Consider the following 25,885-nt stretch of genomic DNA (forward strand, 5'->3'; position numbering starts at 1 on the left):
TTTAATGCAGATACTCTCGGTGGAGCTACCAAGCTCATCTTCCTATATTTCTGTGCAGGAATATATATATTTAACATATAGCGCAACTCCACCTCCCTATTTATTCCTTCTGTTCTTCTTGAACAAGTTGTATCCTTCAATTGCTGTATTCCAGTCATGGGAGTCATCCCACCAAGTTTCAGTTATACCTATCAAGTCGTAATTGCACTCCTGTATTAAGAGTTCAAGTTCGTCCTGCTTGTTTCCCATCCTCTGTGCATTAGTATACAGACATCGAAGACCATGTAATTTATGGCTTGGCTTCCTTACTACATTTTTCTGAGGGCTGTTACTGGGCCGTATTAGAGCCGATCTCTCTGGTCCCGCTACTGTGCATAAGCCTTCATCAGTCGTTACCACCAAGTTTACGTCTCCCTCCCCTTTAGGATTCAGTTTAAAACCCTCCTGATGAACTTCTCCATGCTGTGGCCAAACACATTCTTCCCAGTCCTTGTGAGATGCAACCCATCTCTTGCCAGCAGTCCATCTTCCAGGAACCAAAGGCCATGGTCCCAGAATCCAAATCTCTCACGTCTGCACCATCTTCGTAGCCATTCATTCACACGGAGTATTTTTCTTTCCCTTTCTACTCCTCTTCTAAGTACTGGAAGGATGGATGAAAAAACTATCTGGGCCCCAAAGTCCTTGAGATACAGAAGACCTCTTGGCAACCTGGCAACCAAGGATCAGTCTCAGGCCCTGAGCCTGGCAACCCTAGCTGTGTGGCAAGCAGAAATTAAACAGAAATTAAATTAAGCCTTTTCTAGTATGGATATACAATTATGGGGGAAGCTTCACCTGTTGACATTCTGTCTGTTAGACATTATTGTCATATGGAGCTTCCTGAGATGAGTGCTGAAGAGGAAGCATTGTTGTATATAGGTGGAGCATTTAAAACCAGAGTCCAAAAGCCCTGGGCATCAATCAAACTCTGTTCACCACTCTGGGTGATTTACTTTTATTTCCTTCAAAAATTAGTTAAACGTTGTTTATATTGCTGTAACCTGCACTAGGACCTTCTAGTGAAGCACAGGTAATAAATATCATCATCATCATATTTGTTTTTGTGATGAATAAAAATGACATTATGTAATGCTTCATTATGTATTTTTTCAATTACCAGAGACTAAAATTACAACAATTAGCATGTTGGGGTCATGAATATTTTTGAGGTTACAACGGGGGTCCCGTACTCATTAAGGTTTGGAACAGGGCCGGTGCCAGTAGACGGCCAGGTTGGGCCCTGGCTGAGGGGCCTCTCCTTAGGTTAGGAGGGTAGCGCTCTCATTCTGCAATCCATGGCAACTCCGAACCCTGCCACAGATCACAGAGAGGGAGCTCCCAGGCACCTTCCCCCCCAGTATGGTTAGTGCAGGACACACATGCCCCACCTACCATATCGCTCCTGTAAATGACGTGCATGCTGTGCATGCATGCCTACCATCAACCAAGATGGTGGCAGGGGCATCAGCACCTTAAGGAAGCCTCCACCACCACCTTGGTTGATAGCAGGCATGCATGTATAGTGCGCACGTAATTTGCAGGAGCACTAGAGATAGGTGGGACACACGGGGGGGGGTATTAGCCCCACACTGCCTGTATGGAAGGGTTGCACTCTGGCCCCACGGGTTCTGGCGCATGCTTGGCGCTAGCCCTGGTTGGGAACCATTGCAATAGACTTTTATTCTCTATGCTGCGGCTGCATTCTTTGATTCTCATTAGGGTGGGGTCTTTTATTGCATTTTTCAGCAGCTGTAATGCTGTAGGGAAGAATGCTGTATGCCAGCACTATTGACTTCAAGCTGCTTTAGTTTTGCAGCACTTGGATTCAGTTAACACACACACACCCAAAGTTTTCAGCTGGCAGGACTTGCTGCTATATCATTTCAAGTGAGTGTCTGAGCAAGGCCCAAAAACCAAAGGCTAGTGTTTGGTCATTTGATTTCTCCAGTGTTTTGTCCTGGGTCTTCCAGAGAGTCTTGTAGCAAAAACATCAGAGTGCTTCAAATGGTTTCTGCTGTTCTACCTTACCTCTTACAACAGTAATATAGCTAAGGTAACACAGAATCATAGAGATGCAATTGATTTGCCCTGATCTAATGGAACCAAGGAAATACTGAAACAGGAGTCAGGGTGGAAGTGAAGACCTTCCAATCTGTCTCAATAGGGCATGAATTATCTTTCCAGATTGACAAAGGGAGCATGTTAACAGTGCCCATAACAATGTTATCTCATGTATTTTTATAGTTTTATTACCATAAATCTATTTCCTGTAAATGAACAGTGCAGCCAAGGAATGTTAATGAAGTTCATAACATCAATATGCCAGTAACAGAGGTTATATTTTGCCATGAATTTTTCCCTCTAGCTCTTTTATCATTTCCTTCAGAAAAGCCCAGGTTTGGTTGCCATGCAAAGAGCACAGCTCTGTTGTACAGTACTTGCAGAGAAGAATGTCCCAGTGGCTTATGTCCAGAAAATTCAAGACCCATCATAGGACCCTATTTTAACACTAAACTAGGTGCTGAATTGTTCCCCTGCTACTTTGTTGTGTATGTTTATATTCTAAAAAGCTTGCACATGGCTTATCTTGCTTAGGCCATTGATAGCATAATTATAAGAATGACCTAAGCAAAATAAGTGTATATCTGTATTAATAGCTTGCAGCTGAGCTGAGGTTTCGTAACGAGCTCTACTTTGACTTAGGAGCACAGTTTTTGAAAAAAATTATTTGTTCCTTATAACCAGCTATGTGGTTTGGGAAAATCCTCAAGGGCAAAATGTTTATTTATGAAATAAAGACTTTTTATAAACAAGGCTATCTATATAAGTAAATATATGCTTTTATAGCATTTTTAAAAATTAATTTGATCCACCCATGAAATGCAAAGAGGTAGATAAGATCCCAAAATGGTAGGAAGGTAGATCAGGTTCTATAATGATACTACTCAAAAGCATCAAGTGGGCATGCATAGATGTTTCAAAAGGAGCTGAACATTCAGCAGCTGCCGTTCTGTTCTGTTTACTCCAGAAAGGTACTCTGAACAACAGCTAATGCGATGGAAAATGGGATGTCTAGTTCCCTGTAAAAAATCCAACACTGATTATTATTTTCCCATTATACCTGCTTGCTTATATATTGGTGGCTGTTGTTGAAAGCATTTCTATCCTCCCATTCTATTGATAAGATATCCACAGTGGCCAAAAAATTAAAAACAATAAAATATACTAAATTATTGAATACACCATAAAATTAACAATCAACACAAGCTTAAAAAACACAAAAACTCAGCAAAATTCTTTAAGACACTGAATCTCTTTCTGGCTATTGTCTCCATAGGCGGCTGCAGCCAGCAACAGCACCTAAAGTCCTGTATTTCCAGATAGCCTTTGGAGTTAGTCTTTATCCTTTGCTGGAAAATCAGCAGAAAGTAAGATGAACACATGCTGAAGGGGAAATTGACAGCCAGCATCCTTGAGTCTCAGCACCCAAGAACCTGTAGCAGTTCCATCTTGCTGAGGTCTGACACTTGCAGAGATATGGATATTGTTGGTTGATAAAACGAAAAGGAAATTATGCTGTTGTAGAAGATGTCTATTTTATAAAGGAGATTAATTAAAATGAACTTTAGTGCTTTGTTTGCCGCTCTGGGCGCCTGCTGGGAGGAAGAGCGGGATACAAATTAAATAATAAATAAAATAAATAAACTTCTCTATAGCTAAGTGAAAGTTCAGACATTACTTACATGATCAGCCATTTACTAAACAGCCATTTGCTTTTGAGTTCTCAGTGTTTTGCTACAGTAATAAGCTCTGTACAAAGCCCAAGTTATCACATATGTCCCATTCCTGTGCTCATGTAATAAAAAAATCAGGAAGCGCCTGCATGTAATGCATGCACATGTGCATGTGCGCACTCACACACACACACTCTAATCCCAATGTTTTCCTCCTGTTGATCGAAACTATGGAATAGATAAATACGGGCATCATAATAAACACATCATGACAATGATTTGGACAAGCTCTCCAGCTATAATTATCTAGGCAATAAAACTATATAATCATTAAAATAAACCCTCTGAAGATAAAAGCTCTTGTAAATGAACAACAAAAATGGTAAACAGTGTGATCCAGGCTGTTTGTTGAAGCAAGATCTGTAATTTTCAAAAACTGTACAAGAATCTTCCTATATACAAAAACTCTGGCAAATGACAGCCATAGAATTTCTTTTTATTACATTTATATCCCACCTTTCTTCCATCATGGAACCCCAGGCAGCATACCCCCCATGCACTGGCCAGACCCAGACCTGTCTAACTTCAGCAAGGGGGTGGCCTCAGGGTGCCTTGGGACAGAACAGACTGTACTGTGGGACAGAACAGATACAGTCTGACTCCTGCAGTTGCTCAACATTCAGATAATTTAAAATGATCTGGTATTATCTCAGCCAAAGCCACAAATGCTCCGTACCTTAGCAAACACCAGAGATGGAAATCGAATCTTCAAATGCAGATGAATTATACAAGGTCTGTGTCATGCAGATTAAGAACAAATCTTTGGAAGGTCAGTAACACTGAGTTCAGATGATACTTTGCCCCTGGCATTCCACCTGGGAGAGGAAGAAGCAGGCCTTACTCTCTTTACTGCACCCCTTATCACAAGTAGAGGTTCATGGGTGAACCGGCTGTTCCATGTTTATTTCTGCACAAGATGTCCCTCTTACTTATTACAGTCCACTTGCAGTGATGGAAGCAGGAGCCTACGAGCCAGAGACCTACTCCTGACCTCACCTGGTGTAGAATCTTGAGGCAAAATAACTTCTGAACAGGCCCTTTTAGAACTGGCCCTGATGTAATTATAAACACCCCAGTATAGGAAGAGTCAACAGGTAAGCTAGAGACCAGATTTGGACCTGGGAGGTGTTGATTGAACTGCCTCTGGTATGATCTTTGAACAAATCACAGCCTCAGATTCCCATCCTAAAACAGGAACAATAGTGACATACTAGGATAAATAATAAAGGTTGTACAACACTTTGCAAACAGGTGTAGTCATCCAGGGTTGCGGGGGGTTGCAGACCCTTTACATTTTGGGGAGCAGGGTCCCAGTCAGGTCCTTATGTAGGAGACAATCAGCATGAAAGGGGAGCGTGTTAGCCACTGAAAAGAGTATTTGTCCTTTCATGCTGATGGGAGCCAATCAGAGTGAAAGGAGGTGAGTCAACCACCAAGAGGACTTTTCTCAGTATCTAACACACAGCCTCCCTCTTCATGCTGATTGGCTCCTAGGAACATCTGTTGTAATGGAATGTGGACATGGAGATGAAAGGAAGAGCAAGAGAGACAAGTGAAAGAGGGAAAGGGGGTGTGGCTATGAGGGGGTGTGGTGTGAAAAGACCCTGCACAAACAGGGTTTGCAAATTAAAAGTTACTGGTAGGCTAGAAACCTTACCTTGGCTTTTAGATTGCTGAATGCCACAAAGTATTCCTTTTCTTAGGGTTCAAGGGGTTATATGGCTCAGGGTACTACACCTATAATTTCCCATTGCATGTTCAAGGCCTTTCCTCTGCAACTGAAATAAATGTCTCGATTAGGAGTAGGAAACCTGTGGCCCCACAACTCCCATCATCCCTGGCCCCTGGCCATGCTGTCCAAGGCTGGTGGGAGTTGTATTCAAACAACATCTAGAGGGCCAAAGGTTCCCCTCATTAGTCTATCCCTGAACTATGCACTGTATGAAGTACTTCCTTTTTGCTGTCCTGAATCTCCTAGCATTCATGAACCCAGGTTCCAGTGTCGGGGGGAAGGAGTAAAATGTATTTATTATCCACTTCCTCTGCACCATGCATAATTTTATACACCTCTATCATGTCCTCCTAATAGGACTGACCCACCTGTTTCCTCTTAGGGATCTTATGAAAACTAACATGACAGTGATGAATATGAAGTGTACTGTATTATTCAAATGGTGATAGGCACAGAGTTAACAGGCACCCGCAAATGAAGTTCTCACAGAATTGCATGAAAATTCCAGGTGAATTTCAAAACAACTGAAGCCTTGTAAAACAACTCTTTCATTTTGTTTTAATAAGGTGTGGTAATGGTTAAGAAAATATATTTTATTAGACTGACTTCTTTATGGGATGCAAAAACAAATACTGATGACGACAGTTCTTTGGCATCTTTTTTGTCTAATATTAGATACATTACATTGAAAAGGGGTGTGGGAACTAATATCAAGGAGATTCCTTTCATTACACCGGTGTAAACAATGAATAGGGATGTACATCATTGCAAATTATTCCAAAAATTAAGAAAAAAATACTGCTTTGATGGTATTCTCATATGTTGATTCTTATTATGTGTTGCATTTCTATGAGCCCAAATACATATGTTTATACATTATAGGTAAATCTCACAACCTGTAAAATCACTCAGGTAAAGGTGGAGCAACTTTATTTTTCCAGTAGCTTGCAACTGACATTTTAGCTGCTATTAAAAGCATCAGCATCAGTTTTGTCAACACATCCTCCAAATAATTTAGTAATACTCTTAACTGGTTTATTTGGGATATCATATCCTATAATCCAGGGATGGCTAACCTGTGGGCCTCCAGGTGTTGTGAGACTCCAACTCCCATCAGCCCCAACCAGCATGGCCAATGGTCAGAAAGGTCCTCTGCAGTAATCTATTTTATGTAATACAACAGCATCTGCCCAAAGCTTTTAATTTTCCCGCACCACCAAAATATGTGGATATAGCCTGCATAAGATTTTACACATCTCCATCAATTATCTTGAGATAGGGTTATAACTCATTTTGAATGTATGTGGTATCAGATACAATTGATGGAGTGTTCATTTTAAAAAAATCAGATTTGCTGCAACCTCAGATTTTTCCTGAAATGGTTATACCCACATCTTTCTCCATTTCTTTTGATAATTCATATGCCCTTTTTGTTACTAAGAATCTTATGTAGCAGGAGTTCCCAAACTGTGGTCTGTGGAGCTTCATTCAGATGGTCTGCGGCGTGTCCATAAAAATACAATTAAAAATCATACAGCATCTAGCACAGCACATCATGATTGCTACAACAGGCAGAAAAATCATTAAGTGGTCCACCAAGACTCAGCAATTTTCAAGTGGCCTGTGGGGGAAAAAACTGTTATATATTTTGGCAACTAATCCCTTCTTTTCTGAAATGTGGAGCAATTCTCCAGAACTGTTAGACTCATGATAGGACCATATTTTCTAATTGGTCAAACCATGGCATGCCTTATTTTAAATAATTAGTACCTCTTAAGAACAAAAGAATAAATCCTATTACTTATAAACTCAACATGGCTATTTGCAACAAACCTTCCCCAAAATTAAATACTTGAGTCTCCCAAAAATACATATCCCCATATATTTCCCTCTGATTACCTGCTTATCATATGAGCACAACATAAATGGAGACAGTCCTGGGCAAATAAGGTATGGTATATTTTGCCATACCTCAAATCCTCGCACACATGTATTCTGGCCTGCTATAACCAAGTCCTCCTTTATGTGGTACCATACTAAGTCCTTCTGAACTTGATGTTGTTCATATTCCCGTTGCTTCAGAGTTCAGCCAGAACAAAACTTCTGCAAAAATCATAATACCGTCCAAAAATGGGGCATTCCACCCTGTTCCACAATTTCCCCAAGAGTTGTGCATAGCGTTTAACATGATAAAATATCTTCCCCAATGCAGATAATGCCCATACATAGTTCTAGTCATGCTTTCAATCTAACTTTTTTAATATTCAAAGGAATGTTAATGAATTAAAGACCCCAAATGTGGAGGAGTTTGGGAGGCTGAGTTGCAGGGCTCTTCCCCCTTTGTGGTTCAACTATACTCCCTTTCTGGGGTATGGAGCAGTGCTGGAGCTAATCTTGCCAGAGCGCATTGGAGCAGAAAGGAGGTAGGAGTATTGTGGAAAGGTGTGTGGAATGTGGGACTTTTCTGCAGGGCCGGAATCAATTTCTAGTGTGCATGCTACGAAACTAATAGAGCACCATGGAAGCCTCTGTTTTTCAGTGAGTAAAATGCTGCCTCCCTTATTTGTTATCTGGCTGTTTATTAGCCCTTTGAATACAGGGGTGTAGTTATCCAGGGTCCGGGGAAGTGTCTTAAACCCCTTACTCTTTTGGAGCCAGGTCCCAACTGGGCCCCTACCTCTCCAGCGTCCAATGAGCCAACCAGCATTAAAAGGAAGTGTGTTAGCCACTGAGAAGAATCCCAATGTATGTCAATTGCAAGCAAGCTGTTATTAGTTCCTACTTCAAAAAGCCAAGACAAGTTGTGGAGAGTGAGGATTCTGTAACTGCGGAAGAAGAGACAGCGAATCCTGATGATAGCATCCCATCTGCATCATCAAGCAGTTTGGTAGCAGCATAACATTAAACTCATTGAGACTGAATTCAGGAATTCAAGCAATATCTCTGACAGTGAGAAAGGACAGTAAAATGGTGACAGTGATATAGAAGCAGAAAGCAGCATTCACGCCTGGCCAAATTATTGTATAATCTTAGAAGGTTGCATAAACTTAGAAGGGAACTGTGACTATCATGAAGGGACCCTGCACTTCTGCAATTGCCACTACATTACTGTTTGAACAATCCATGTCTTGTCCATATACTGTATATAGACGGGGCTTGGAGTAAACAAACAGAAGGCCAGAGTACAGAACCAGTGCTGCCAGTGGCTTCACAGAGTAATGGCTACTTACTCTTGAGATTGTCTAGAAATGACTATTTTTGTGGCATAATGGAGAGTGACTGAATTTCCTTCAGTGTAAATGACTGGTGATACCTACCCACTGCTATCAGTTCAGTTCAGCATCAGGCTCAGCAAATCAAGCTTTTTTTCTTTTCTTTTTAAGGGAATCCCTGGCACTCCAGGTAGGGCTGGCAATATCCCTGGTCTGAAACCCAAGAGAGCTGCTGTCACTCAAAGTAGACAATACTGAGCTAGATAGACCAGTGGCCTGAGTCGGTATAAGGCAGCTTCCTATGTCCAATCCCTGCTGTAAATGGAATATAGGAAGTTGCTGTGCAGCAGGTCAGACTATTTGTTCATGAAGCTTAGTATTGCCAACTCTGACTGGCGGCAGCTCTCCAGGGTCTCATGCAAAGGTCTTTCCCATCACCTGCTGCCTACTTTTTTAATGGAGATGCCAGAGATTGCATGTGGGACTTTCTGTATGTAATACATGCTGTTATTACTAAGCTACAGTCCCTCCCATGAATAGCTCGGAACATTCACAAAGCATCATATAGACATGCCAGGCATTATTATTTGCAGCTATGGTGGCCTTGAAGTTCTAAGGAGCCTTAACTAGCACTTTCAGCTCCTCTTATTGACATTTGGCCTCTTTATGGGGTGTACTCCTTTGATAACGACGTAGACATTGTGCAATTTCACGTGGGCAATTTCCTGTAACGAAGAAATCTATTTTTAGCTTCATTTCAGAGCGGTTACACAACACACTGACGTGTCATGGAATTTTTGTAGTGACAACAGCCTATTGTACCAAGAAGAGCTTATAGGGTTGTTGATTGATATTTCAAGTAACAAGTAACAAGGCAGGGGGAGGGGAGGAAGCCAATCCGGAAACTCACTGACAAATCTTGATTCCACACTTTAGCCTCTCCTGCAAGCTATGGCCACAACCCCAATGATGGCACAACTTTAAACCAGTCCCTGATCCATCAGTTTCAAGGAATTCCCCACATTGATTTCAATCCACATTGCCAAAACAAAGCTGGGGATATGATTTAAACGAACCTCCAGTCATAGTACACCACCCCCAGTATATGAACCCTGCACAGGAAGACTGAGACTCAGATGACAGGGGACACAGCATGGGATTATATCACTCTTCCCTGAGGTGATGTGCACTTAGGGTTGCCAGGTTCAGGGCCTGAGACTGATCCTGTATCTTTAGGAGAAGAGAAAGTCAGCCAACTGCAGGTGTTCTTGCAACACTGTAATGGGAAAAACCACAAGGTGGAATTCTGTCTTCCCCCTACACAACTTTTAAAGATACAAAAGACCTCTTGGAGGCCGGGCCTGGCAACCCACCAGGTTTATTCAGTAAAAAGGAGCAGTGTTTGACTAGCATCCCGGCTTGCTCTCGATTTTAGAAAAGAGAGGTGAAGATGCACTGGAACTGGTAAAACAGTAAATGTGTCTCTACCCTAGAACTGTGCATTCAGCCTGCCTCCTGGGATCAGGCATTTCAGCTGAGGGAAATGAACACACATCAGCTCTTTGTGTATTAAGGCACCCATGTTGGCAGTATGTGAGTGCTCAGCATATGAGATGTTGATTTCATCCTTGACATTGTTGCTGATATGATCCCTCTAAATGTCCTTTTTGAATTAACCCAAGTGTCTCATGGTTTGCCTGTAATATGTGTTTAAGAAAACACACCCAATACCTTGTAGACTCTTGAGAGGTGACTTCATCACAGATCTTAGTAACAGGATCTGAAATAAAACCTGGTTCTGGGGGAAGGGAGCAGGTTCAGTTACGCTTTTCATCTCCCATCATCAAAAGTAGAACCTAGTGGTGTTCAGACCCAACAAGAAATTGAATATCTTGGTACAATGTGACCATGCACTTTCTTGGCATAATCACAATGTGCCAATGGCATTACCTGAAGAACAACCGATATGCCCATGTTTGTGTGCTGGAGGCAGATTAGCCTCTTTGCAAGAAGGCAGCACTTCCTACACTGACATTCAAGGAGGCTGTGCTGTTGTTGTTGTTGTTGTACTGAGGCTGTGCTGTTGTTGTTGTTGTTGTACTGGATCCCTTCTATATGAAAGTGTTTGTCATCAGACTTCATTGTGGAACAAGCCTCTTTGCTATATCCCAATGGCCACCGGTTCTGAGCATTTGCTATGTCATTGGGCTGCAGCATTTAATTTCCCACACAGTAGCTCAGACACCAGAGAAATTCAGATAGTATTATTTGTATTCCATCAGTTTAAAGAGATGTAGAAATGCCAGCTTTGTTCCGGCAGGGCTCTTGTGTCTCTCATGGTTGCATTACAGGTGGAAATAGTATTTCCTCGCATCAAGATGGGAAAAGCTTTAGCTATTGAAATGCTGCCTGTTATTCAGGTGTAAGAGACACAAATTGTGCTGTTAGTTTTCATTGGTTACTGTTTCCTTCTATGATAATTTTATCTTTGCATCTTTTTTTAAAAAAGGCAATAAAAAGAACTATATATCCATATCCACGGGAACCTTGCTAAGAAAAAAAAATGAGGAAATGGGGGAGAGATGTGTTTGAGGGGTAACACTGGAAAACACATAGGACCCTCACAGATTGGTGGATTTTATTTTTTTGCAGATATATTCTGCAATATGTCATTGGTGCAATAATAGTGCATTGGTGGTTAATGTATTCTGGACCATCCACACATCATTCCACTTTATTACTTGTTCTGTGATGCTTCCCCAATATTATCACATTATTGCCATCAGGAGGGGCACTCTTGCACTATAGCTCAATAAAAGTGGGCCAAAACATCCACCCTGGTGGCAATTTATTTATTTATTATTTGATTTATATCACGCCCTTCCTCCCAGCAGGAGCCCAAATGATGTTTGTATATTCATGTGTTTTTGTGATGAGATGTATGTTTAATGTTTCTGTTTTGGTTTTAATGTATGTCATAAGGCTAGTTGCCTGGGGGAAACGGAACAAGTGAAATGTTAACTAGTTAGGGATGAGACAGTTCTGGGCAGTCTTGGCATCTGGTGTGGGGAGACTGTGATCAAGTTCTGAGAGTGGTTGTGGAGGACAGAGACGGAACAAAACAGCAATGGGAGAGAGAACAGCTGTAAGGTGCAGGGGGATCCAGCAGGCTGCAATGCCAAGGAGCAGAGTCGGAGGATTGCCTCACAGGAACACCCAGGCAACACTGTGAGATCATACGGGATTCAGCTAGGGAAAAGGATAGCACTATTGGTTCATTTTCCCAAAAAAGATGCAGCCTTATAGAGGCGTTATATGCCGAAGTAAACCTATTCCTTCCCTTATTTATAATAAAAATGGTTTTAACAAATGTATTTGTGTAGGGTTCCAAAATTCCCTTCCCAGAATGTGAACTTGAAGCATGACCTGCTACCTGCCAAACCCCTGTATGTCAAATACCAGAAAACCATTTCTAATGCTCCTAATTGGATATAGAAACGTAGGAGCTGTGGACCTTCCCCTTGAAATGATATTCAGAAGAAGTAACTCATGCTTTATAGGAGGGTTGGGAAACATTTCGCCCTGCAGATGTTATCGGACTACAACTCCAATCAGCCTTGGCTATTGGCCATGTTGGCAGAGGCAATGGGGATCCTTCTGGCTGAGTTGGTTTTGCACCATACAGTATCACGGAGAACCCGTTACACATTTTGCTTTTGCCATTGCATTCACCCCCACTAGATGGGAGCAGAGAGACAGTTTCCATCAACAGAAGGTGCTCTACAGAGGACGGTCCTTCCTGGAGACTGCAGAGAGCCCCAGAGCTTCATCCCACATCAAAAGAGCTGCTAAAGCAAATGTGCACTTGAGGCATGCTAATAATTCATCTCCCATTCCAAATCATACAGCAGCAGCTACGGGATTTATCAGGTGCTCTGTGTTGCATACCTTATCTAGAAGCAGTGTAGATATAAGAATGTGAACTCTGGAGGACCCAGATTTAGCTCTAGCTGATTTTGTAACTGAAGTGCTGGTGTTGGGCTTCAGCAAATCTTAATTCTGAACCTGATCTACCTTTGTTTGCTATAGGTTTGCTATAAAGAAAGGTGAGAAAATAACAACATATAGAAGAGTTATTGAAACTAAGGATCGGAACGTTGAGTTTCCATCCATAGCCATGGGGGTTATTATGAGGGGGTGGCAAATTCCATGTTAGGGATCTTTAGTAAGGAACTGAAAATAAAACTGTTGATATAATGCTGTTATAGAAATCTATGGTGTGTCTGCATTTGGAATACTGTGTACAGTTCTGGTCAGCTCACCTCCCAAAAGATATTGTAGGTTGGAAAAGGTTCAGAAAAGGGCAACCAGAATGTTCAAGAGGGTGGAGCAAATCCCCAATGAGGAAAGGTTGCAGCATTAGTTTAGAGAAAAGGAGAGCACGAGGTGACATGATAGAAGTGTATAAAATAATGCATGGCATGGAGAGAGTGGCTAGAGAAATGTTTTTCTCCCTCTCATAATACTAGAACTCATGGACATCCAAAGAAACTGAATGTTGGAAGATTCAGGACAGACAAAAGGAAGTACTTCTTCACACAGCACATATTTAATGAAATTTGCTCCCACAGGAGGCAGTGATGGCCACCAGCTTGGATGGCTTTAAAAAAGGATTAGACAAATATATGAAGCATGAGGCTATCAGTGGCTACCAGCCATGATGGATATGCTCTGCTGCCATGGTTGGAGGCAGCATGCTTCTGTATACCAGTTGCTGGACATCGCAGGAGGAGAGAGTGCTCTTGCGCTCAGGTCCTGCTTGTAGGCTTCTCATAGGCATCTGGTTGGCCAATGTGAGAACAGGATGCTGGACTAGATGGGCCACTGGCCTGATCCAACAGGCTTTTGTTGTGTTCTTATGTTCTATATCCAGCAGAAAGTTTCTGTGAAGGAAGACACCTAGGCTGCATACACACCATACATGTAAAACACATGACTTCCCACAAAAAATCCAGAGACCTGTAGTTTGAGTGCTGTGAATTGTAGCTCTGTGAGGGGTAAACTATAGTTCCCAGGATTCTTTGGGAAAGCCAGGTGCTTTAAATGTATGGTTTGTTTGTAGTTCATAATCCTTGTTCGTAGTTAATCCTTTCCTTTGCTAGTTTACCCTTAGAAAACCAGCTTCCCCTGTTCCAAATCATCTCAAGAGAATAATATTTGGACCACAACACAGAGAAAGAGGAAGCTTCATCCTGAAGTCATTCTTTCTTGCCAATTATTTCTTGTTTGTTTTAAAAGGGAAAGTCTCCTTAATACAGGGGTTGCCAAAGTGGCACCTGTGGGCATGAGCATGCATGCCAGTATCTCCTATGGCACCTGAGAAAGGTTCCAGTAAATATCCCCTTAAAAATCTGCGCTGCATAAGAGACTGTTTGCTCTTCCTGCTCAGTTCCTGTTTGGAGTGGCTTGGCCTCTCCTACACTGAACACACTCCTTTGGACATGTTCCCATTTCATTGGATGCCAGGATTGGACACCCACATTCCTATCTGTTTTGAACAGAGGAAAGGTGCAAAGAGCATCTCTCTCTTAAGTGAGTATGATAGTGGCTCATGTAGGTGCCTTTCCCCCCATTGATGGGACAGCTGCCTCTTTTTCTGTTCTTTGAGATATGGCAGCCATCATGCCATGTCTCCACAGCAGCCATTTTGTGTTGTGTCACACCCATACCCTCATGGCAGCCATTTTGTGACTGGCACCCACAGCACTTCCTCAAAATTCCAAATGTGCCCATTGGCTCAAAAAGGTTGGTGACCCCTGACTGAGAACAGAGAAAATATAATCGGCTTGCCCTTCTGTGTGAATAGACTGTTTTTGTATAGTTCTATGGCGTAGGCCAGCCCAATCAAACTCTTCAGGGACAATAATTCTCCAGAAAAACCTTTTGACATCCAAGGCTGCAAACTCTTTTCTTTGCACACACTCTTCATCCTTCCCGACTCCCCCAAGCACCAATAGTTCAGATTAATTGCATGCATTCAAGAGTGGGCAAAGCCTTTTCATTTTCAGGACTTCGAACAAACATTAACCAGCTTTCAGGCAAATTGACTGCTCCTAAGTAATAAGACACCCTTGCCCTCTTGATTCCAACTGTTAAAAGTATGAGTGAGTCTCCCTCCATACAAAGGAGACTAGCTCCCTGATGTCCCTGTCTGCATTGTAAGTAGAAACATTCAGGCCAAAGCTGTGGTCTTATTTACATGACCAACAAGGTGCAAGGCTGTGAGCCATAACTAAATGTTGCTGGCTGGTTGCATTAAGGTTACTCCCACATCTGTTGAAGTGGACCCTGGTCCACAAAAGCATATGCCATCATAAATTTGTTAATCTTTAAGCTGCTGCAAAGCTCTTTATTGTTTTTCCTACAGGAGGTATTAGCCTGAAATTATTACCATAAATCAGTGCTTCCTAAATATTGAGGTCTGTTGTTGTATAGTGGTTTGCTTGCTCTTTGTGGACTATCAGTAGGGGTTGCAAACTGACCTGGTAAACCTGGCTTGGCTTGCTCCTGGGTCTTTAGTAGCTGCTTGATTTGTAAAAATTAGTAGGCAAACCTTTTCTCAGCATCAAGGTGAGCATTACCACCTCCTTACTTACCAGCAAAGGAGCAGTGGCTGGGAGGAACCTTAGCAACCCCAACAATGTCTCCTTTCTTTGCTTCCATGGTGCTGGAGTATGCTTGAAAGATTGTCTGAATTAAAACTCAACAACTGCATTTATCCTCTAGGGTTGCAGTTGAATAGGAGAAGATTCATAAACAGAGAGGGGCGGGCTATAGCCCGATTGCAACTGGAAACCTAACCCTAAAGGGCAATTGAAATTGAAAACTATAGCCCTATTTGGCATTCAAAGATTGGATAGGTGGAGTAAAGCATGTAGCAGGTGCAAATTTTGACAAAGCAAGATGAATAGCATGACAGCTACCCTTCCTGTAGCTGTGACTGGCCCATAAAAGCTTATGTCAAAAGTATATATGTTTATCTTTAAGGTGCTACAGAACAATCTATTGGTTTTGTCAGTGTGTGGTAGCTGGACTAGGACCCAGGAGTCTAGGGTTCAAATCCCTAATCGCCATGAAGTTCACTGGGTATCCTTGAGCTAGTCTCCATCTCTCAGCCTATCTTACCTGACAGGGCTGTTGTGAGGTTCAAATGAGTAGGAGGGAGAACCGTTTTCACCACCTTGAGCTCCTTGGAGGAAAGGCAGGATATAAATGTAATAATATATTTTTTTAAATCATAAAAAAGAAAGGGCATCAGGGTTACCCCTCTGCAATATAATACCCAGTCTTACTATTCAGCATGCTTTGCAAAATCCTTATATAACATAGAAGTGACACAATCCCTTCCTAATATACATTAGATAGTGGGGAGGCATGAATGATTCAGGAAAGGCTTGATATAAAGCAAGAATATATTGAGTGAGCATGTTCAATTATTGCTGCTGCTGTACTGTATTTTATTGCTGTATTGTATTTTATTCTATATTGCTTTAATTGTTCTATGTTTATTATATATATATGGTTATTGTTAGCTGCCCTGGACTCTTTCGGAATGAAGGATGGGATAGAAGAGGAGGAGGAGGAGGAGGAGGAGGACGAGAGGGCAGGGGCATGCATAGAATTGCCCTTTCCTTTTTTAAAATTGCCCCTGTTGATTTTGTAAATTGGACCAGCTCTTGTGCTTTTAACAGCAGCCTATAGGCTTATTCAGTGCTTAGTGAGTCTCTGGAGTGTATAATTGAAACGCTAAATAAACACTTGTGCGCATATGCAAATGAAAGCAGCATTTCCAGGAGTGGAGAGTGGAGACAGGGTGGACGACTTGCTGTGCTGATGCATACAGCAGAGTGCAACTTTGGTTTGAAAAACAGCAAGAAAAAATGGCCTTGCTGTGTTTTAAGGTGGCAGTGTGTACACAGCCTAAATGTCTAGTATGAGCTTGAATCCCTCCTGCAAAAGTGACCATCTGGAGGCACCAAAGGCTAGTCATAAAGCTGGTGATCCTAGGCATCAAAAGTGGCACATAGCAGACATCAAGGCTGTTGGGTGCAGGAAGAGCAAAAGTATGAACTTTGGGGAGGGGGGAATGGAGAGAACATAGTGGAAGACAAAAGAGGAGTGTTGGTGGGGGATGGAAAGTATACAATTAAGAATCAGAAGGATTGGTGGAAAGGAGAGAGGAGTTGACAACATAGTGAGTAAGATGCCTGGAGAGAACAATGAGTTCAGGAAAGGAATGAGGATTGAATGGGCAATATGGCAGGCCAAACAATAATGCCTCAGGGAAGGGTGTGAGGGCACATTATCATCAATGACTTCCTGTATGGATCCACTCTGTTTTTATCTTGTATACTTTTGGCCTTCACATACATATATAACAGATCAGACTGCTGCTACTCCTTGCATTTTGTGGCCTTTTAGCCTTATCATTTACAAGCTTGTGGGACTTTAGGTCATGAAAGGTAATGTCATAATTAATGTGTTAATTCTTACCCTGGTCATAGGCCTCTTTGTTGTTTCTCCTACAGCAGGCTAAAATGGCTTCTCTGGAATTCAGCTGGCTAGGTGTAATAAAAACATACCCCGGGTTGTTTAACCGCTGCAAAAGTATGTGTATACATGCTGTGTGAGTGATTCAGTGTATGCTCTTCCATCCTTCTGCAGCTATGTTCAATGAAAAGGCTCTCCCTGAACTAAGTGGCTATCCCCCATGATGGTACTGGTTTTTGTCTGCTGCCTTGCTCTGAAATAAGTTTGATTTGTTTGCCTTTCAGAGCAGACTAGGAGATCAAGGGCAATGGGAAGGAAGAAGAGGCATATGATTGCTTTGAAGATAGCTGTCTTTCTAGGATGTATTCTGCATTGTTATGTTTTAGTTATAGCAGTGAGTCACCTGACACAAATCCATATCTCCCATCACTTTGTGGAGGAAAAAAGTGTTTGGCAAGATGATGTAAAGTTAATTCTTGTGTTTCTCTTACTGTCGCTTACCCCATAATTCCAGCTGTCTCTATCCAAACCAGTTTGGCGAAGTTGTGACTAAGACGTGGTAGGCATTTGTTTGCACAACAAACAAAGTGATGTTTAACAGAGCCTGTACAAGTGACCTCAAGCTGTTTGCCTGCCAGTCAGTAAATAGGGAACCAGTTCCCCTCCCCCTCCACACATATATAGGCCTGATTCACATGCCACTTTAAACAATACTTAAATTGTGGTTGCTGGTGCATGGGGCTAAAATCAATTGCTTCACTTCTCTCTCCCCTCCCCACTCCTGCTGCATGGCCAGGAGCTAAGCAATAGTTTGGCTTAGCTTTTAGTTTAGGCATGGTTTGGCTTAACACCTGCAATTTTAGCCCCATGGACCCACACACTGAACATTCACCTTCAAACCATATTTAAGTTTAATTATGGTTTGAACTATAATGAGTTCAATGAGGCTATTATTTTCTTAACGTAGGCGACCTTATCAATATCAAATCTTCTAAGACAAATATAGTCAAATCTGTAAGATCCTACTGATGCTGCCTTTACCAGCAAGCTATACAACATTAACCAGTTGTGCACATCATATTAAATCAGTAGTGGGGAACTTCATGTGTTGCTGAACTATGACTCCCTATCAATTGATGAGTCTGTCTGGGGCAGATGGGAGTTGTAGTTCAACAACATCTAGAGGCCTACAGGTTCCCCACACCTGTATTAAATCATGGTTTCATGTCAACAGGCAGCTTGCTAATGCACACTGCTCCACTCTTCCCCCATTCCTACTGCTGCCGTGTTGCTGGGAGACAAGCCAGAGTTTGGCTTGTCATAATGTCCAAACCCAGGATCATGGTTGGTTTTTCCTAAACAATCCACAAGTAGTAAGTCAAATACAACCTGGGCTACTGTTTGTGCGCTTTTTTGGGGAAAGGAAATCATGAGCTCTGGTTCAGACATCACAACAAACCAGACTTTGGCTTGTTTCTAGGAGAGGAGTAGAGCAAGAACTTTTTAGCAGCATGCGCCAACACGCTGCATGCTCTAATTAAAACACACTATTTGTTTTAACTATGGTTTAATGAAACATTTGAACCATTCCATTGTGGTTGAACTTCTGGCCCAATGCACTTACTCCTTCTGTTGGTGTGCAAACATTTCTCTGGCAATGTCTTACCTCTACATCTGGCTAGAAGTGGCGTCAGTGGTCACTGCCCTTGAGCCAGCATTGAATGCATAGCTGGAATTAAACAAGCAAACAACAACAATTTGACAATACTTTTATATTAGGTCCTTCAGAGCCTAACACATATTATGTAAACAATTATTAGTATATTGTGAGACCTGAACAAGCATATGCAGATCCCAAGTTTCTGCCATCTTACTCAGAACTAGGGTTGCCAGGTCCATGGCCTGAGACTGATCCTGTATCTTTAGAAGAGAAAGTCAGCCAAGTGCAGGTGTTCTTGCAATGCTGTAATGAGAAAAACCACAAGGTGGAATTCTCCTTCCCTCCTCCACAACTTTTAAAGATACAGAAGACCTCTTGGAGGCTGGGCCTGGCAACCAAGAGGTCTTCTGTATCTTTAAAAGTTGGGCAGAGGGAAGGGAGAATTCCACCTTGTGGTTTTTCTCATTACAGTGTTGCAAGAACACCTGCACTTGGCTGACCTTCTCTTCTCCTAAAGATACAGGATCAGTCTCAAGCCAAGAACCTGGCAACCCTAGTACGAACTGATGCCTGAATTTGCTTTTTTCCCCTTCTCCCTCCCCACCCTTTACCTTGTGTGTTATGCCTTGTAGATTGTAAACTGAAGGGCAGGGACCATCTTACTAAAGATTTTTGTACACTGTTCTCAGCCTTTTTTGGCTAAAGAGAAGGGTAACAATAAAAAAATAAACAAGTAAAATAAGACACTAGGCCTGACCAAGGGTAAAGTAATCTGGCAAGATGCCCAACATCTTGATTTTCTAGTGTTGCTCCACTGGTTTGACTGAACTTTATTACTTACAGCTGAACCACATTACAAGATATAGCTGATCTATTTATCCCCTAACCCTTCCTCTCCCAGAAGAGTAGCATTAGCTGAGACAATTCTCTTTCTAAACCTGCACACTTTTATACATGTGCCCCTACCTCTCCAACACTTTGTGGGCCAGATTACCCTCTGTTACAGTTCTGTGTGAGAAATTGTTTTTGCAAATGCTTGCAGTCTCCCAGGTTCTATGAAAACTTTATTAGGAGTTTATCTGTAGCGAGTGAATTTCCTTAGAACTTCTTTTTTTAGTGTTGCAATCAGGACGCAGAAGTAGCAATCGTTTCTTAGAAAGGCTTTCACATCTTTAAAGCTGTCAGCAAACATTAACCAGACTAAAAGCAACCTTATTGCTGCTGAGCTTAGCTTGTTGTGTCTGGACTTTCAGAGATCATAATTTTTAGATAACATGTTTATCCTCAGGTGGGAACCATTACTGAGTCAACATAATTTTTGTACAGTGTTATTGTCATTTTGCCCTTTGGCAAATAGCAATCAATATTTTGTCACCTTTTGTTCAGTCTCACAATTACTATTGGTTGTTATCAGAGATCTAGGAGTGATACATTCAGACCTAACACAGGGGTGATTTTTTACCATTTAAGTGCAAATAAGAGAGTACTTAATCCAGAGTATCAGCCATTGCCCTTATCACATGCAGGAAGAAATGGTTAGTTAACACTGAATATTAGTTTCGATAAAGTCAGCAATGGTTCGTGTTGTTTTATGTCTAGGCACTTCCAGACAGTTGCTATTTTGAGGTGGGATTCAATCACATGCCACCAAATTCAGGATGTGCAATTATAGTTTATTAGAAGGTTTTGTGCAACCAACCTGCTTCTCCCAAAGATAGATTTTTGTGATAAAGAAAGTGATGCGAAAAGTGTGGAATAACACTTGCTTTGATCCAATGTTAACTAACCTCCTTACACAATGAATGCTCATTAAATAGCCATTAGTCTAATCACCTTGCAAACAAATCAGGATGAATGCTCAGTTAAACTGGTAATCTGGAAGCACCCACACATGCATTTCAAATGCTGATGTTGGCCCCCTCATTCTTTCAATGCATTATTGTTGTAGGTTTATCATATTGGTTTATGATTTCTGATTTTAAATTTTTATGTGGTTTTATGATATTGTAAACAGCTTTTTTATGAATAGCTGTCATATAAATATTTTTATAAATAAATAAACAAATATTTGGTGCCATTTAGTTTTGCCAGAGAAAGGGCGTTTGCTTCAAATGATACTTAACTTGACCCAGCTCTCATAATCAGTTCTGATCTTATCAGTGTTTACTGCCTGAAGGAGGATCTGGTAGGTGGAGGGAGGCAGGAAAACCCATGGACACCATAGAAATTCTGATTATAGAGTTTTCCTGAATTGAACAATGTCCTTTTACAGATATGCCTATGCAATGACATTGGACTACACTGTGCCGCCAGACTAGTAGCATAATCATGGTATCCCATGCCATTGGATCAAAGCCTTTTTCTGTCAAGATTGTGTGTTGATCGTTGTGCGCCGATTTCCCCACATAAAACAAATTCATGCACAGGTGTCTTCCAAGCAAACCCTTATCTTGGAAGACAATCTTACTTGGCCACGAGTGATCGCCAATGGGGAAAAAAAAGCATAGTGGCTTTGGTTAGAGTAAACCAGGTGAAGCTTGAGAAGAAAGGATTTGGTGACACTAGCAAGAGTGACCTTTTGATTATCTAATCTGTCCATGTGCCCCATCTAACCCCAGAATGCTCTATTTTCATCATGTCTTACTATGCATCAGTTATAAATAACATAAGAAGAGCCTGCTGGATCACGCCCACCTAGTCCAGCACTCTATTCTCACATGATAATGGCCCTGTGAAAAATGCAGAGTAGATAAGGACAGCATGAACTCTGGTCCTGAATCTTTCACATGAAATGCAACATGTTTCTAGGGAAGGGCCATAGCTCGGTGGCATTGCTTTGCATGCAAAAGGTCCACACATTCAATCCCTGGCATCTCCAGCTGGGGCTGGAAAAGTCTTCTGCCCTGTCTGAAATCCTGGGGAGTCAGTCAGAATACTGTAGACAGCACTAAGCTACACGGACCAATGAACTGACTCAATATAAGGCAGCTTCCTGTGTTCTGTGTTCTACTACAGGCCTCTCAGTATTTCTCAGAAATTTCTCAGAAATTGGCTGGGCTGTGCAATAAGATATCCATCTAGGCTCCTCCAAACCAGTGCAGTCTCTGGGACTGGATGTTGAAATCCACTGTTTTGCAGCTGCCTTTTGGTCTTTTCTTCTTCTTTAGAAACCTGAAATTTCTGCCCCTGGGGCCAGTTTCCTATTTTTAACATTGAGTAAGCATAAGTGGCTGCCCAAATTCCCCCGAGGGTGTCAGTTATAGTTGCCCTTCTGGGAAGCACAGTATTTCACGAACAGGGAGGCTAGTTGCCTTTGATCACTCCAGGTGCTGTTGTGTAACCAGTGCAATGAAGCACTACCTACCATTTGCACGGGAGGGCAGCCCCAGGGAAGGGATGGCTTTTCAGCTCAGCATATTTCATCTTTTCCAAGAGTGGCTGTTTTGAGATTGCTAGCTGCAGCAGAAAGCCTCTGCATTGGGATGGTGATCTCTAGTGGATAAGTTCATTGATAACTTTGTTTTAGCTTTGTTTACTAAATACAAGCAAAATTTATTTATTTATTTAAAATATTTCTATCCCGCCCTTCTAGCATAAACATGCTAAATTACATCACTCTCTAGGGATCAGAAAATTTTCAGATGCAAATTACCCTATTTTGCAGAGGGAAATTTTCTGAAAAATTTTCCAATTCTGAATTTTCCTGAAAATCCATTATCACATTCATTGGTGGTTACATAGTTTCGCTAAACATATGAAGCTGCCTTATACTGACCTCAGATTTAGTATTGTTTACACAAGATGGCAACGAGTCTCTAAGGCCTTTTTCAGCCCTGCTACATGAAACTCATTTTTAAAGATTATATTTTATTCCGTTTGCATAGAGTATAATACAAAAACCAAACAATAAGCCAAACATGGAGTACAGTGTGTATAAAAGAAAGCCATACATGAAACACTTTTTGCTGGAGAAGCCCGAGATGAGATCTGAGATCTTATGCTTTCAACCTATTATATTGTGCTATTGCCCTCTGCTAAAACATCTCCTTTTTGAATCTGCTTCACCTCTGTTTCAAATATTGGTGGAGGTATGGAGAGAGAGAGAGAGAGAGAGAGAGAGAGAGAGAGAGCAGACAAGATCCAAACAGGGTCACTATCATTTTGGGAAGGTCTGTAGCTCAGTGGTAGAGCATCTGGTTTGCATGCTGAAGGTCCCAGAGAGAACCTGTTTGAAATCCTGGAGGACCACTGCCACCTAGATGGACCAATGGTCTGACTCAGTATAAAGCAACCTTCTATGTTCCTAACTAAAAGCACAAATAGAGAGATCTAGTCTTTTAGTCTGGCAGAACTCCTGCTTCAATCCAAAGCAGGTGGTAGGGAGAGAATGACATTCCTGTTTGAGGGCTTAGTAGCAGATGCCTGGTCTGCCCTGCATTGCAGTCTTTGAGGGGTGATTCAGGTTACTCTAGGATCTTTGCAGACTAATTAGGTTTTTGCCCAGTGCAAAGGCTCACCAGTTTTACCAAAGTGTACTTACTGAGACAGAAAGGACTGCTCTCCCTTTGAAAGTATAAATTCCAGATGTTATTCAAATCTTGTCTCTAGAGACAGGCAACCTGTCTTTTAACACCATGCAACACAGAGTCTCTTAAGAGATGCGTTGACAACTGTGATTCCAACTCATGGGCCCACACATTGGACTGTGGTTCCTTGCAGCTTTGGGCTGTATGTGTGGATCAGCCACCTTCCTGTGGGAAATTCTGTTTTGTAGGAATTGCCTGGCTGCTGCAAAGTGTTCAAGCTGTTTGCTGGTTGGCCTCTTTCAACGCAGAGCATACAAATTGGGCTTCATTGTCTCCAGGCAAAGATTTAGAAATTCTACCAAGAGCTGTGACAATGTTTTCCTACCCAGGCTCTTTAGCACTTTGTTAAACTCCTGGCAGACCTCCTCTTTGGTGCCTCATTAACACCAACTACTCCCAGAAGTGCTCAGTAAACAGCTCCTCAGAAAGAGTGGCATTTATCATGACTTTGCAGATACATCCCAGCAACAGTGTTCCCAGGACCATCTGATCCCAATGAACAATAAAACAAAAACACATACTCAAGTGCCTCCTATTGCGAGTCATATAGCCAGGACTGGCCCCTAGACCTTTTAGAACCCTTCCCATGGTGCTGATGAACAATGATAAAGCATTTGTTGTGGCAGTGGGATGCGGCTAGTGTTGGAGATGGAAGAAATCCCTGGGGTCCCCTATAAAGGTGTTGATGGAGCCAGTGGGGGTTGAGGTGGGCAGGAGGGCCATTTGACCTGGGTATCAACGTCAAAGAGGACCTCACATTTAGACATCTTACATTTTTGCCATTTGATAAGTTTTGCAACTTGTTTTTATGCACGTCAGACCGAAACATGACAGATTCTGTCAGCTTAGAGCTGTAAATTTAAGCAAATAAGAAATGTGATTTGATAAGAGACTTTTTTTTTAACGGAAATAGTTTTTGTCGTATTAAAGTGTTTAAAATGTTCATAAGTATTAATAAACATTAAAACATATCAGTTCTGATGGCACAAGGTTAGATCATGATGAGCATGTCCTCTCATATCAGTTGATTATATAAACAACCCAACTCACTCTTTTTTTGTGTGTGCTTTATTTTGTTTTCATGTGTTGTCATTTTCATTTTTATTTATAGCTAGGGACCTCAAAGTAGCCTGGGCCTTTCTGGACTTTTGAGTGGGTCTAGATGGAACTAAGAGTTATTTCCTAAGGTGATTAAGGAACACAGACATAGGTTTTAAAAGGGAGGGATGTAGAATCAGAGACATGGGTCTGTTCCCAAAATAATTTTCCTCATTTATAAGGCACTTCCAGACTGTTGCTATTCTTGGGTGTGATTCAGTCACATACCAGCAAATGCAGGTGGCATAATTATAGTTGATTGGGGAGTCTTGCACTACAAACCCACTTCCCCCAAAGACTGGACTTTTTGCGAAAAGGACAGTAACAGGAAAATGCACTAGAAAGTGTGGGGTAACACTTGCACTGATGCAATGTAATCTAACCTCCCCACAAACAAATCAGAATGAAATAGCCATCATCTAATCTCCCTGCAGCCAAACTGGGATGGATGCTCAATAAACAGGTAATCAGGAAGTGCCCACAGTGAATGGCCTTATGATAGGCATAATCTTAAAGCCAAACTAGAGATCTGTGATTGGATTTCTGTACTTTCATTAAAAGTGGTAATGTTTAACCCTTTATTCCATGCTATTTCCCAACTATACGCAGAAGTACAGGAAGAAATTGATCACACACCAAAACAAGATGTGCTGATCATCATGGGGGACTGGAATGCAGAAGCAGGGAACAGAGAAGAACTAGGAATTGTGGGATAATGGGGCTTATGAGATAGAAATGAAGCAGGAGACTTACTGAATTCTGTGAAGCCAATAATTTGTTTCTTGCGAACACATTTTTTGAGCAACCGAAAAAACAACTGTACATGTCACCAAATGGTGAATATAGGGATCAAATTGATTATATAATTGGTAGCAGAAGATGGAGAAGCTCCATACTTCCTGAGAAAACAAGACCAGGAGCACACTGTGGTACAAATCATGAACTGGTCGTATCGAAAATCAGAGTAAAGCTAAAGAAGAACAACAAAGCAATCATAATGCCAAAATACAATTTAAATAACATCCCAGAGGAATATAAAGATCAAATAAGGAACAGGCTTGAGGCTTTAAACTTAGTTGACAGAGAACCAAAAGAACTATGGGGTGTAGTCAGAGACATTATCAGGGAAGAATGCAAAAAGACAATACCTCTAGTTAAAAAGAAAGACCTCAATGGATGACTGAAGAAACTCTTAAAATGGTTAAAGAGAG

The 25,885-nt window shown here is 41.6% G+C and overlaps 1 protein-coding gene across 2 annotated transcripts in view; it reads right to left on the reverse strand.

The window, feature by feature from the left end:
* The window catches only part of GPR37L1 (G protein-coupled receptor 37 like 1), a 72,338-nt gene that overhangs the window by 22,165 nt on the left and 24,288 nt on the right, over window positions 1-25,885 (reverse strand). Inside the window, exons 1-3 of one of the 2 annotated variants that reach the window (XM_061631853.1) lie at window positions 22,355-22,369; window positions 18,997-19,059; window positions 17,334-17,401 (exon numbers count right to left, since the gene is read on the reverse strand). In XM_061631853.1, the coding sequence (XP_061487837.1) occupies window positions 17,334-17,342 (9 nt within the window). In that variant the 5' untranslated portion in view covers window positions 17,343-17,401; window positions 18,997-19,059; window positions 22,355-22,369. Of the gene's footprint in view, window positions 1-17,333; window positions 17,402-18,996; window positions 19,060-22,354; window positions 22,370-25,885 lie in introns of those variants that run through there. The other variant, XM_061631852.1, reaches the window with a different exon arrangement.

The sequence above is a fragment of the Rhineura floridana genome, chromosome 6 (assembly GCF_030035675.1).
Source record: "Rhineura floridana isolate rRhiFlo1 chromosome 6, rRhiFlo1.hap2, whole genome shotgun sequence".
NCBI classification, from domain to species: domain Eukaryota; kingdom Metazoa; phylum Chordata; class Lepidosauria; order Squamata; family Rhineuridae; genus Rhineura; species Rhineura floridana.